Source organism: Crassostrea angulata, chromosome 2 (assembly GCF_025612915.1).
Source record: "Crassostrea angulata isolate pt1a10 chromosome 2, ASM2561291v2, whole genome shotgun sequence".
Classification (NCBI taxonomy): domain Eukaryota; kingdom Metazoa; phylum Mollusca; class Bivalvia; order Ostreida; family Ostreidae; genus Magallana; species Magallana angulata.
Genome location: NC_069112.1, coordinates 43,284,708 through 43,300,060, shown reverse-complemented (window position 1 = coordinate 43,300,060; position 15,353 = coordinate 43,284,708). Strand labels below are relative to the sequence as shown.

Below are 15,353 nucleotides of genomic sequence, written 5' to 3'. Positions count from 1 at the left end.
CAAACAATGAGAGATAACTTTATATTTTGGGTTAAGATAGCTCATTTCATAATAAAAATTAACGATAGACGCATTTAAAAAAAAAATCTGAAACAAAAATTCCTTTAGTGTGCTTTATATCTTGTTACTAAGCAAATTAATGACAAAGGTTTTTTTTTTTTTTTTTTGGGGGGGGGGGATGGCACTAGTATACAGACCAACATGCATTCTAAAAATATGCATATTGCATTGTATCGTTTCAAAATTTAATTTTTGCCTTTGTTTTTGTTTTTGTTTATGGTTTTTTTTAAGGGGGTTTGGGGATGAAATGTCAGATTACAGCCTCTTACAAATGTTTTTTTTTTTAAAGAGCCACTTATAAACTTTTCTTAATGAATGTAATTGTTCATTTGAGTTATTTTACATCTCATATGTGCATAAACAAGGTGAAATAACAGATCATCACAAAATGGCTGACCGCTGATCGAAATCGCATTTCGTTTTATTAAAAGGATTTTATGGACTGAAACATGTAACTTACTCCATAACCAAGTTGATAAAGTATCGGACTTGTTACACATTGTAAGTTCGAAACCTACGGGGGCTTTTGTTGTTACTTACTGAAATAACTATTTTAGGTATTCATTTTTTATCCTTAAACTGCAAATTTTTCCCTTATTTGACATTTGTACAGTTTATTTATCATTATATCTTTGATTATCAAAAAATTTCCTGTTAATTTGAGTGATTTGTCCAGGTGTGTTATTCCACCTTAAACCCAATTTCGACAGTACGATTAAATAATGTTGATTGAAGGCAAGAACCCAAAGAAGGGAGTATTACACTCATCGTTTTAGTAACAAGTCATTCCAATAAAATTTGCAAGCATTTATAATTTGAGCTAATGATTGTAAATACGAATGGAGTTGGCGATATCTCCTGTTACCTGATGGTACAGTTTGTTACGTTTTCCTTGTTTTAAAATAGATATTTGTGGAAACAAAAATCAAAATATTATTTGTGTAAACAAAGTGCCATGTTACTTAGTTGTACAACTTCTCTAATCTGTTGTTTTTTCTTCCTTGAGGACACTCGTTTCTGAAAAAAAAACGGCGTCATCAGATATGTTTTTATATATTACTGAAATAGATCAAAGAAATATGAATGTGCTGCTGCAAATACCTCATTTTATGTAAACTATATTATTATCCAGCATTCATATTAACTAACATGTAAAAAATTACCTTTGTTTTACGTTATTAAAGTAAAATAAAATGATAATGTAAGGATGTTTAACGTTATGTAGTAAAGCACTACTTGTGTAGCAAAAACCTATGAATTAATAAAGCAACTTTTCTCTCCATTCTGACAGAGTACATAATGATATGATTTGGAGTATTGTCACCTCCTAACTTCAGGAGCTACATGTACATGTTTCTCTATCTTGAAGAATTTAGACCAATGAAAAATTGGCAATTATTAAAATGAATTAAAAGTATTAAAAAACTAAAAATAATAAATCAGAAATCGTTCGTATATCGATTTCAAACATATTTCATTATGTACGTGTAAAATAAAAAGAGTGTGCGTAATATTCAATGTTATACATTTACAGTTTTGGTAATCAATTTTAAATTCATAATTCAGATAAAATCATGATTGACCTATACATCTGATTATGAAAATAAGAAAAAAAAATGTTGAATTTTTATAACCTGTTCTAACATTGAATCAGAATTAAAGGAATAAGCTTTCTTAAAATTCAAGAACAGCAACGGCAAGAAATCGCAATGCTTGCATTATTAGTATTTACTATTTATATCTATAGAAAGGAAGATAGAAAAGTAACACAGAACCTTTTATGTCTCTCACCGAGAGAAAAATTACGGAAATTATGCAATTGCATTGGTCTCGAGGTAAAAAAATATCATGCAATCCTATTCCTGTTTTTTTTTATTCTTAATCTTCCTTATTAATACTACGCCCCTTTAAACAAGTACCCTTTTACCTTTACATATTTATAATCACTTTATTCTTTAAACATCGTCAGTTTTTAGAAAGATCTGAGAATACCAAGCCTACAATATTCTAAGATGTACTTTCTCTTCTGTCATTCTATGTGTCTCCTTGGTGTCCTGTCTATGTTGTCCAGTATGTTAGAGGTATCAGAGGCGTATGGTGAGTAAATGTTTTAGCTTACTTTATATCAAAATAGTTACTTTTGATCAAGATCAATCTTATTTTCCAGAATTAAATAATTATTTTAACTTTTTACTTGGGTGTGGGGGGTATACACAAAGAGGTCACCTTTTAAGAGAGGTAATATTAGTTATTTTGTTCTATATCATTACGAATTAGCCTTCATTCGTTTTTGTCAACACCTTAACGCTCGATGGTACATGTATGTAACATAGGAATATGGTAAACCAATGCACGCATCAATAATATATTTAATTGACAGAGTATATCTCTTAACATATTTGATAAAAAAAGATATTTCTTTTTTTTATTTCTGGCACTGCCGCCACCAAATAATTAACGTACTCAGTCTCAATTCTCAACTTAAGTGTTAAGAACATCCTCAACTTAGAAATTCTTCAAATTGCCGCAACCACCAATATAAAACAATGTTTTAAGTAGTGTTGGTTTTGTTAAGTTCTCAACTTACCAATTTTAAGGGAAGTTTGGTGCAAAAACAAATGATTTACAATCCCAAAAATATATTTCATTTAATAAATACGCGCAAATGACCTTTGCATTTTACTTTTTTTCTGCAACATCGTTTATTACTCAGCTTGAATCGTGTTTTCTCATTACCTATCGCTGCCCCGTGACGTCCGGCGACGGCATCTTTTTGAGTCAATTTCAAAGACTCATTTTTCATTTGTAAACGATTTCGTTCGCGATAGATTTTATAGCAATGTGAATATGGAGGTTATGATACTATTTGGTTAAAGATCCAATTTTTAAAAAAAAATACGAGCATCATTATTGGAACTATCTTCACCAAATGTTGAAAGCTTCATACCTTTTAACGGAATGAATTTTTTTCAGTTGCATGTTTGAAGTTAAATACTTGAATATGTGAAGCATGTTCTTATTAGCATTTGTTGAAAACTACATGCAATTATATTTTGAATAGAAAAAAGGACGATATTGTGATTTAAAATTATCTTATCTCATCCCCCCCCATTCTCCGTAATGAGCAAACGATCGATTGTACATGTATTAATCCATAAATTTGTACTTGTGTGTGTTTAAATACAAATCATATGATACAGTATATTCAGTGTATATCAGTTAATGAACTTAATGATAACTTGTAAGGTTTAACTTACAGAAAATGTTGCCTTACACAAACCTGCATTTCAATTGCATCCGTATGACAGATATAATAAAACATTCGACGCAACTAATGCAGTAGATGGACTAAAGTCTGACTTATCCTGGACGGGAGGTCAGTGTGCTGTATCAGCTTTTGAAAAAGAAATCGCCGCCTGGTGGGTAAACCTCGGCAGACTTCACATCATCCACCACATCACTGTGTATTTCAAGACAAAAAATGCCATTTGGGGTAGGGTATACCTATAGTTTATTTAATTTTTTCGAACCAGTCATCAAACAAAATTATTGATTTCGTAATACCTGAATTAAACTTTGAAAAAAAAACATGTAAGTTGATTAAGATATCTTTAAGTAACATATTTTTTTAAAGATATTTTTAATGTTTCTATATGAGCTAATATAAACTCTCAAAGGTTTCAGATTCCTATTCAATGATTATGGGAACAAACAAACTTGGCGCTTGTGCAAAACCTGCGTACTTTCAACATAATATTTCACGGTTTTAAATGAAATCAGGAGAATATTTAGAAATTATGTGTTCAAACAGACCATATAACTTGGTTATCAGTCAATGATCGCGAAAATTGGAGGAAATTTAATGTTAAAGTATTGACCCTTAAGCGGTGCTTGAAGTAAATAATTACACTTGTACATGTTATCTAATCATTTTTGTAATAGTATATATCCTTTGCAGATAACACAAACAACGCTACATCCACCTTTCTAGGATTTTCACTCTATGTTTCCAACACAACAGATAGATTGCAAGGAAAATTATGTTTCAAGGATAATAACTTTAACAGAAGCACTATTCCTGCAGTGTTTAGCACAATATGTTATGTACAAGGACAATATGTCATCTATTACAACGAGAGACTGAAGGGGGTTACCTATCCTAGCGATTATAATTCAGATGCTGAAAATGATTTATGTGATGTCGAGGTGTATGGTAAGATATGCTTACTGTGGCTTCTGTGGCTACTCTAGTCTGGCGTGGCTTCCTCTTTAAGAAAACTGAAGTTTTATTTAATTTGTAATTCTAGGAATATGATTAGTTGTAATTTTTTTCTCAAATCGCAATTCTCAAACATACATCTGGTTAGAAAATATTCAGTGTCACAATTGGCTATTTTAAATATAGTTTTTTATCTACTGCTATTTCTGAATATTTACTCTAGATTTTTTTGTCTGCTATTTTAAAAGATCGGTTCAAAATACATGTATATTAACCACAGAAAATGTTAGTAGATAAATATTTGGCAAATAATCGCAAATTTCAAATCCACATTGAACGTTTTGATTAAATAGTCATGCCAAAGAATACTTTACATTATGTGTTAGAAAATGAAAACTGTTCCAATTCGTTTTCAATAGGATTACTGACTAATTTATTTCTTTTAGGTTCAATTATTAATGAAAAAAGTGCATCTTCTGATCATTAACTTTTCAAAAAACTCTTTCGTTTAAAATCTTATTTATAACCTTCTCTAAGATGTCTTTTTCGGGAGGGTGGGGGTTACAACATAAATGTATATTGTCAACGGAAGTCATTTTTAGATACGTTGCATTTTTAGCAATTAAATTTGCTGCTGTTTCATTTGTTATATAAGATTTTTTTGTACAACACTTAACGCCTTTTTTTTTAACAACTAATTTGATTTTCTGCTCTTGACAATTTTTTAAAGTTAAAATCATCTCATACAAACCTCATATTAAAATTAGTTTGGTTAGTGATTTTTAAGTCCAGTGTGCATAAGCGCATGACATAATTATATATAAATGAAAATAATTTATACACACAACGTAACTGTAAAATTATAATCAATTATTTGAGATACATCTGGAAAATAAGCGTTTGTTGTAGGTTGTCCGGTACAAACGACTAATTGCGATGTGTTTGACACAGTTGAATGTGTCTGTCTGACCTGTAAACCTGGTTACCATGGTGACACGTGTGAAGGAGGTAAATTCTTTTATATATATATATATATATATTTTTTTTTTTTTTTTTCCCAATGCCGTTCATATTTAAATACATGGTGTACTACTACAAACTTTTATTTCAAGACAACAACTTTAGCAGTTTAAACGATTTATTTGCTACTTATAAATTCAGGTATTCTTGCTCAACGCATGCAATACACTATTATATAAATAGTGCCTGTTTGGGAGGGTAACAGTTGAAATTGACACCCCGAGAAAACCATTGTCAACTGACGCGAAGCGGAGGTTGACAATGGTTTTCGAGGGGTGTCAATTTCAACTGTTATCCTCCCAAACAGGCACTATTTATTTTGTTATACTGAATGTCTTTTTTAAAATTTTTAAGAAAATTTTACTGCTTTTATATAGGAATAACGTAAATTCTACAGCGAACCGTACGCGCATAATTTTCGCGCATGTAACATTGTTTAATGTTACCCGTTGCCAAGTGCGTTGCTAACGCTGAGGGTAATAGTAAATATTATTAACTGCGTCTTAACCAATCAGATTTCAGTATTTAACATGAAAGTATAACAATAAACAATGTATACAGTTTACGCTTTTAATAACAAGAAAAAAAAAATGAAAAAAGAAACGACACTTGCAAGCGCACATATCCAAATACATGATTCATCTCCACATGAAAGGTAATTTGCCGTCTGGCTCATATAACTATTTCGATTTTACGTTGCATATAGAACGAATATGATCACAAGTAAAAATAAGCAATGTTCGATCGTAAAACCATACAATCATATACCATGTATTTATTATTAATTTACAAAGTAAATGATGCATTTTAGATGAAAAAAATGTTGAATGCTTAGTTAAATATGTTATACAATGCTAATGTTATTGCAATGGTATCTTAAATAATCTTATCTGCTCATTCAAAATGATCATAAAACATTGCATACATCAATTTTTTTTTCTTCATGAACTTAAAAATATCTTTCCAAATAAGTTTGATTGTGTATATATTCATTTAAGCCATGTAACCTAACCTTAATTTAAAAGAAAAAAAAACAACAATGAAAGCAACTTTGAAAAAAACAAATTCAAACCTGCTTTTTTTTTTTAAGTTTGTAAGGTTTTGGAATTAATTGAACGAATGTCATGGTGTTTTTTATCTGATGTAAGACTTTACATTTTAATTCATGTACATAATTTGAAATTGACATTTTATTTAAAATTGTTATAGAATTTTCAACTGATGTCAAAATAAATAAATGGACTCGTGCACTGCAAGGTCTGATCGGAGGACTCAGTGTCTCTGTTCTGATCATCGTTGTACTTATTCTCTATATTGTACAGACAAGGTAAAATACGATATCAAAATTGTGAATTTAATTTTATTTTGATATTACAATTTATCAATTTGAAACAAATTATAACTGAGATTTAATTCTTACGTAATTTTAGAACTTTAATGAGAGGGAACCATCAAATATTGAATGCAATAGAATTAAGGAATGGCGCCAACTCAGCGAACTCATGTGTTACTGGAAGCAATTATACTGTGAATAGTTACACTGAGCTCGGATGGTCCACGAACACTGACCCATATTATACGATCCAGGAGATGACAGGTGTAGTTTAGAACTTATTCTTTAACACAATCGAAAGTTTTTCAAGTCATTTGCCCTTAGAAAAGTAAAAAATCGAAGCAAATTGAAGAATAATTATAATTTCAGCAAATATACATGTATTTTTGAAATTGATTTCGATGTTTTTGATTAAACAAAGCATGAACGCAGAAATATTTATGATATTTTGAGAAAGATTATATTGTACTCAATTTTCTTGCAACGCAAATAAACTGATATTTGTGATTTGGTTACAAAAAAACTACAGATCAATTAGAATTTTAATTGATGTTTTGTTCATGTTATTAATGTATATAACTGTTTTGTATTTTTAAAATAACGAAAAATATCATAGTACTAAAACTACACTAATTTATTTTATTACACTAACCAATTAATAATGTATGTCAAAAAAGATGAAAATTCCCCATATATATATTTTGAAGAGTGTGCACATTAGAAAACATGAAACAATGAATCAGTTGATAACTGTAAATTGAAATGTATGTTTTATGTTATAGACTTTTGAACATTTGCTTTCATCAAAAAGGATAATAACTATATATGTACATTTATATGAGTTCTGAAATATAATAAAGTCGTTTCTTTTTCCTTGAGCTGCATTTTTATTTAGTGTTCATTGAAATTATCATATATCAATTAAATATAATGATCTGTGCGTTCATTTTTTTAATTGTTAATTTAATTCCATATTTTAGCCAACTTTTTACAATTTGTTAAAAAAATGAAAATAAAAATTGATCCATATCTCATAAAATGGAGAAAAGCTAAGACATTCTGCTCTATTCTCTACATTTCAGAACAAAAAAAAACCCATAAAAGTCTTGGGTGTAGATTTTACGTCCCTTTTTCCGTTTTTTATTTATTTTTTTTTTTTTTAATGTTTGTTTGTCTTTGTTTTGTTGCTATTCAGAAATAATGCTATTTTTATTGGTTTATATGATTTGGTACATGCACATGAAAAGGATAATGTTCACCAAGCCCGGAGGTCGAAAAAATAATGTATTTCTAGGTAAGCTACATTAATTCATCGTACCAATCGAATAAAACTGCAAAAAATGATTTCATTTTATGATTCAGTGACAAATTGTTACTGTCATTTCAAGCAGAATGTTATCTTGCGAGGAAATTTTTAAGGTGTCAAAACATGACTGAGGCGAATTAAAATCCCAAATCCCCTTTGAATTGTTTCCACCTTGGACAGAGACTGATTTTTGATTAATAAAAATAAATGTGTAAGACGTCTGTTGTTCCGTTATTTTAATAATACGAGGTGTTTTAAGATATCGATGCTTGTTGTTGCCGGAGTAGGGTAAAAAAACCAAACACCTGAGCTTGTTTTCAATCACATGACAGTGTAACTTTGACGTAAACAAACAATCTTGCCTTTTTTTGGAGCGAGGTTAAATGCATATCAAGTGTTGTTCTAAGAAATACTCAGGGGGAGCTTTACATAACCTTGATTGGAACTTACAATCTGTATCTAAGGTTGCATTGTTTTTGTTAAATATACTTGGAGAAATTCAATTATGTTAAGAGTGACACCTGCACTAAGCATAGAATTGAAGTCAAAATTAAACACACAGACAAATCGCGAAATTTCTTTACATAACAGAAATGACAATAACCTATTGTAGCGTTTTGGAAAATCCCACTCTATTTTTGAAAATGAGAACATCTAATGGCATACTTACCTCGTAAGTCAAGTGGAGGCGAATATAAGTTTGAATTTTATCATTATAATATTAGTCAATTAGAGGGTTAGGAATTAATCAATCATGGCATGTGATAACGAACAGTGTTCAAAATCGGACATCTAAAATAATTAGAAGTAGGATCAGGTGCAATGGAGGAAAAAGAATCATCTGCTGACTGGTCACATCCGCCGTAATTATTCGCAAATATTAAAATCAATGTCCATGGACACAGATTGATTTAAAATACAACTTTTATCTTATCAATTATTTGCAGCATATCTTTAACGTGTCGTCTGCTTCTAATGTCGTTACATACCATAACACACAAAATGAAAAAAAGTGATGAAATGTTATACATGTATATACATATAACATGCTTCTATACTACGATTTTATCAAAATGCGTGTGCATCTTATTTATCAGGATCGAAATTGAATGAATATGAACGTTTAAAGAACAAATTGAGGTCAGTTTGTGACTAATGATTCTTTGAGTACATTACCTTATTATAAATACTATTATCTATTCATCTACAGGTATATTTAATTTCATATATCAATCCAACAAATCTACAGAAATTGGTATCTCTTTTAAGATGATTTCATTATTCTTTTTGTTTCATTCATACCTCTAAGTTTTGAAGGAATAATGACATGCTTTTATTCTGTTGAATCAATGAAGAATGATAGACAATATGGTAATTCATTTCAATCACCTGTTAAATTGTTAGTCATAAGTGCCTAATTTGAAAACTCCTAAACTAATGACAGAACTGAGGTATAATTACATCAATCTATGACTATGAGCTTCATGGACAGTTCAAAGTTTAATAACTTGACCCGAAAATTATTAAAGATAGCAAGTGACACTCATATTTTTTAAAATGTTCAGGTTAGGTTAATATTTCATTTTATGAAACAAAACGACAAAATCGCACGAAAAGGAACTCGTATAATTTAAGGAGTATACTGTTACAACAGCCGCCGTGTGTCCAATCAGTCACTCAATAAAGAACAATAAGTATTTATAGTCTATATAAATGGTTTACTCATATCGGGTAATTTTAACACAGGACACAGGTGTTATTCAGCGAAGTAAACGCATTTTCATGTTGTTGTCCCCAGATACACTTGTTAGGCTGTCCTTTTCGTGTCAAATCTGTCAGCGGCGCTGCAATAGCTGAAAAGTTAGGTATAAATCTTCTATAAAACCCAACAAGTCCCAAGAATGACATAACCTGTTTCGTAGTGGTAAATGTTCAAAACTCTTGGATAGCTGCGACTTTCTCGATCGTATAGTAGGACAACTGATGCGAATTCAGCTTCTGACTTGCGTTAAAAACGAGTTACTTCACTCCATCTTTCTCTTGCAAAAACACCGCACCAACACCTGCATTTTGACTGCAATATAAATGGTTTTATAGTAAACAAATAGAACAACCCGAGTATAGCCATTACTGACCAATACCTGAAGTGACAAAATTTGAGGCACCAAAAAGGATATGAACATAAAAAACCCCCCAGAGGTACCCGTCAGGAAAATGTATGCATTCATAAATATATTTATTGTGACATATCTATACTACTATATTAAAATAATTGACTCGAATTTGGTCTTTAATACCGAGAAATCGGAAGAATATTGTCTTTTGTTTTATATATTTTATAAACATTTGATTACATGCAAACATGTTACATTATATTTGTTAGGAGAGTGAAGATAGAATGTTATATCGTAAAAATGAATAATGTCCTACGAACCCAGTTTTACAAAGTAAATACGTGTACGTAGGTGAAAAGGTGTTGATTCTTCCATTCTATGGATTAAAATTTTTAGTTGAAAGGTATTTGCAGTCTCAAAAAGGTTTTTTGTGATGAATTCGACTGTTATTTTCAAGGCAACTTCATTAACTTTCCCCAAAATCGTTCCAGAGCAATTCTGCAATTTTCTGTTACAATACGGATATAAGAGAGGCATTCTAACTGTGGTGAGGGCCTTTCCCGTGACACAGTAAGATTATTCAAACTAAGGAAAGTGTAGTAAAATAACATTAACATTATTGAAGGCTAATAGCTTTGTTATGTAAATATCAATAATAAGGTGTGTCAGTGTACATGTTTCGTAAATATCCAATATGCAATGTCAACCCGTGCAAGCACAGGTCAAAGTCTCGTACACATTATAAGAAGTTGACCTATTTGCGAAAGCTGGCTATCCAATAGCAGTTCATACTTGCAAATTCATGTTTTTGATACTCTTTCTAGCTTACTTTATTGGAACGATAATTAAAACATATTTACCATGGCGTTACCTACCATTCAGGCACGTAGCATCGGGGGGGGGGGGGGGGACAGCCCCCCCCCCCACACTTTTTCTTGCAGCAACAATTTGTTAAATATTTACATATAAAAAGTTTGAATTATCATGGAGTCCCCCCTCCCCTCATTTTTGGGGGGAGTATGTAAGAAATTGAAAAATATGAAAAAAGGAAATGAGGAGTGAAATTGAAGTTATACAGTACGCCAGCCCATGCTAATGCATTAAAGCAATTATAAGTAGGAAAAGCCATGTGAACTCTAATTTATTGCTTGAAACGATGATCGTTGTTCAGATTATACATTGTTACGATTTCAGTCAAATTCTAAACAAGCTTAGAACATCAACATAATGAGCTTAATTGTCTTTGTTAAGGGGGGGGGGGGGGCATTCTTTATTAAAACTATGTTCGATTTGGTATAATTCTGTGTGAGCTGTGTGATCTAAGGGGCGGATCTGTGTGGTTTTTAGGTCACGTGACATTAGGATATAAATAGTAATAGCGTGGGTTTTGTGGGCGTTCAACCGCTTGTTACGACGTAGTAAAAGTGTAATGGCTACCAGTAAACTGTTATTATAATTATATATGCAATATGTGTGTTCAATATTATGGTGTTGGTGAGTGTTTTTTGTTATGGAATATACTGTATAAATGTTCTAACGAGCAGCAACCCATATTCATTTGTTTGTTTTTTTCAATTGATTTAGCATATTGATACTTTATTAGAGTATAATTATTTTATATTCGTACGAACTTAACTTAATACCTCTACTATTAAACCCATATTATCCAAATCATGTCCAAAATACACGATGTATTTGTGGCAATCTTATATTCCGTTACAAAGCGAAACGAATGTATGGACTGCAGCATATCATTTTTTATTTAGTACTGTGTGACCTTCATCACACACAGCATATGATTCTTCAGAATATTGAAGACACTTATAAACTCTGAGTAAATTTCGTTTTTACTCCGGAAAGCTACTGATGGATGTTTTGCATATGAATGGGCATCAGCTGTTTTGATCACAAAACATCAACAAGCACTGCGAACGATAGCATTGCCTAGTCGCCTAACTAAAAGTCATATTTTGATAATTGTCTAATTAAACATATTTCTAATAATGTAAACATTAATGTTTATTTTCTTAAAATATAAATGATATGGTCGAACAAAGAGTGATAACTTTGAATTTTGAGTTAAAATACCTCATTTCATAGTACAAACTAAAGATAAACGGATTTTTTAAAAATCATCTGAAACAAAAAACCCTTTTAGGGGTTTTTATATCTTGTTATAAAGCATATTCATAACAAAGGGTTTGTTGTTTTCAGTTTGGGGGAGGGGGGTGTATGTCTACAGACCAAAATACATTATAAAAAATGCATACATCATTGTAACGTTTCCACATTTAATTGTTGATATTGTTTTTGTTTTAAGTTTGTTTTTTTTTTTGGTTTTTTTTTTTTGGTTCTTATTTTAGTAAAGGGGGGGGGGGGTGTGAAGTCTCTGATAAACAGCCTCTTTTACAAATTATTTTAAGAGAGTCACTTATAAACTTTCCATAATGAAGGTTATTGTTCATCTGAGTTATGTTAACATCTCATATGTGCATAAAAACATAAGTATGAAATCTACAGCTGTACTTCATTTATCTTTTCTTAGAACATTTTTGCTTCCTTAACAGGTTTTTCTTCTGCAAAATCAGTCACCTTAGATTTTCAAAGATATGTCATTGTAAATATTTTACTGAAGCGCAATATTCTGTAAAATCTGTATATAAACTGCTCTAAATTAAGGTGGAATAACACATTCTCACAAAATGGCTGACTGCTGATCAAAACATTTCATTTTATTAAAAGGATTTTATGGACTGCAACATGTATCTTACTTCATAGTAAAGTGGATAAAGTGTCGGACTTGTGATCCGTAGATTCCGAGTTCGAATCGCCCAGGGGCTTTTGTAGTTACTTTTTTATCCCCAAACTGCAAAATTTTCGCTTATTTGACATTTGTACAGTTCATTTATCATTATATCTTTCATTATCAAAAATTGTCGTGTTATTTTGAGTGATTTTTCCAGGTGTGTTATTCCACCTTAAACCCAATCTCGAACCCACAGAAGGGTGTACTAGACTCATCGTTTTAGTAACAAGTCCTGACAATAAAAATTGCAAGCATTTATAATTTGAGCCAATGATTGTAAATACGAATGGAGGTGGCGATATCTCCTGTTACCTAATGCAAACGTTTGTTACGTTTTTTCCTTGTTTTAAAATAGATATTTGTGGAAACAAAAAGCAAAATATTATTTGTGTAAACAAAGTGCCATGTTACTAAGTTGTACAACTTCTCTAATCTGTTGTTTTTTCTTCCTTGAGGACACACGTCTCTGGAAAAACGGCGTCATCAGATTTGTTTTTACATATTACCGAAATAGATCAAAGAAATATGAGTGTGGTGCTGCAAATATCTCATTTCATATAAACTATATCATTGTCAAACATTCATATTGATTAACACGCATAAACTAACTTTGTTTTACATTATAAAATTAAAATGTAATGATCAAGGGACTTTTTGATCAAAATTTTCTTTTTCTTATTTTATGTATAAAATAATTTACTTGCTCATTTTGAATGACTGACACAAATTTGAATGTTAGAAATCAAGTATTAAAGAGAAATACAAAGGTAAAAACGTCATTGTTATGTAAACAAAGCTGGAGTCTTATATTTGTTTACAATTTATGTAAAGTGTGGAATTACCATTTTTTTATAAAATTATTCGTGGCAAACAAGATCAATGTGTAAATAGTTAATATGATAAACAGAAACAAGCAATACTTGATTGACACTTATACCAATTAAACACACTTATAAACCATAACAAAGCTCGACCTTTGTTTACAAAACAAAGATTTTCAAACTTTGTATTTTGCTTATAACTCTATATTTGACTTTCAAATTTTAATAATGCATTTACCTTACCAATATTACTTACTTACTTTACCAATATTAACCATTAACCATTCTAAACATTGATATTTAAAAAAATGAAATGTTAAGTTTTGAGCTCAAATCGTGTCCAAGTCCCTTTAATGTAAGGATTTTTTACGATATGTACTAAAGCACTACTAGTGTAGCAAAAACATAAATTAATGAAGCATTTTTTTCTTAACATTCTTACAAAGTACTTAAGCTTCAAGGATTACATGTTTCTGTATCTTAAGGAATTTAGACCAATGAAAAATTGGCAATTATTTTTAATTTGAAGTATGCTGTTTATCAATTATTACTTAAAATAATAAATCAGAAATCTTTCGTATATCGATTTGAAACATATTTCATCATGAACGTGTACAATCAAAAGCGTGTGTGCGCAATACGATGTTATAACCCAACAGTTATGGTAAATCATTTTAAATTCATTGTTCGGATAAAATCATGATTGGCTTATACATCTGATAAAATAAAAAACGTGTTGCATTTTGATTACGTGTTTTCACATTGAATTACAATTAAAAGAATTAGCGTTATTAAAATCTAAGAACAGCAGCGGTAAGAAATCGCAATGCTTGCATTATTTGATTTACATTGATAAAAAGGAAGATAGGAAAATAACACAGAGCCATTTTTGTATCTCATCGATAAAAATACAGAAATTTCACAATTGCATCTTATCTAGAGGGAAAAAACATGCGATCCTATAAATTCTGATTTCGTTATTCTTCAACTTCCTTATCAATACTACGCCCCTTTATACAATTCCCCTTTAACCTTTACATTTTTTAAATCAATTTATCCTTTAAATATCGTCAGTTTTCATCAAGATTTGAGAATACAAAGTCTGCATCATTCTACGATGTACCCTCTGATTTGTCATGATTTGGGTTTCCTTGGTCTCCTGCCCATGCTGTTCAATATGTTAGAAGTAACAGAGGCGTATGGTGAGTTAATGCTTTAGTTTACTTTATATCAAAATTCTTACTATTGATCAAGTGCATACTATCTTTTTAATTTTTTTTTTATTTAACACAATTGAAAAATCATTGTTAACCTTTTTCTTTCTTTTCTTTTTTTTTTTTTGGGGGGGGGGTGGGTGTATACAAAGTGGAAAGTGTTATAGTCTGTCTCAAGATATTTATGCTGCATATTTGAACGAGTTTTAATAAAAAATACACATACCTGTGACTGAAGTGCAATTAAAATCGATGAAAGGGAAAATTCCCGAGATAACTTCATTCACACATTATCATTTTTCCCTCGTAAAAATTCACAGGAACGAAAACAGATTTCCTACGGAGATTTATAATGGTGAATGTTGACATCTTTTCTCCTTTCGGAATTACTCGGGACACCTCGCGCAATTTTTCAACGTTATCATCCGGGCGTCTTCATCTCCTTGGCAATGGAAAAACC

General features: G+C 30.7%; 1 protein-coding gene across 1 annotated transcript; it reads left to right on the top strand.

Moving 5' to 3' along the window:
* The first annotated feature begins 2,049 nt into the window (after nucleotides 1-2,049).
* On the top strand, nucleotides 2,050-4,375 carry LOC128174370 (uncharacterized). Its single transcript, XM_052839938.1, has 4 exons — nucleotides 2,050-2,157; nucleotides 3,320-3,553; nucleotides 4,019-4,273; nucleotides 4,368-4,375. Exons 1-4 carry the CDS (start codon nucleotides 2,073-2,075, stop codon nucleotides 4,373-4,375), a joined length of 582 nt encoding a protein of 193 aa, XP_052695898.1. The 5' UTR covers nucleotides 2,050-2,072.
* The last annotated feature ends 10,978 nt before the right edge of the window (nucleotides 4,376-15,353 follow it).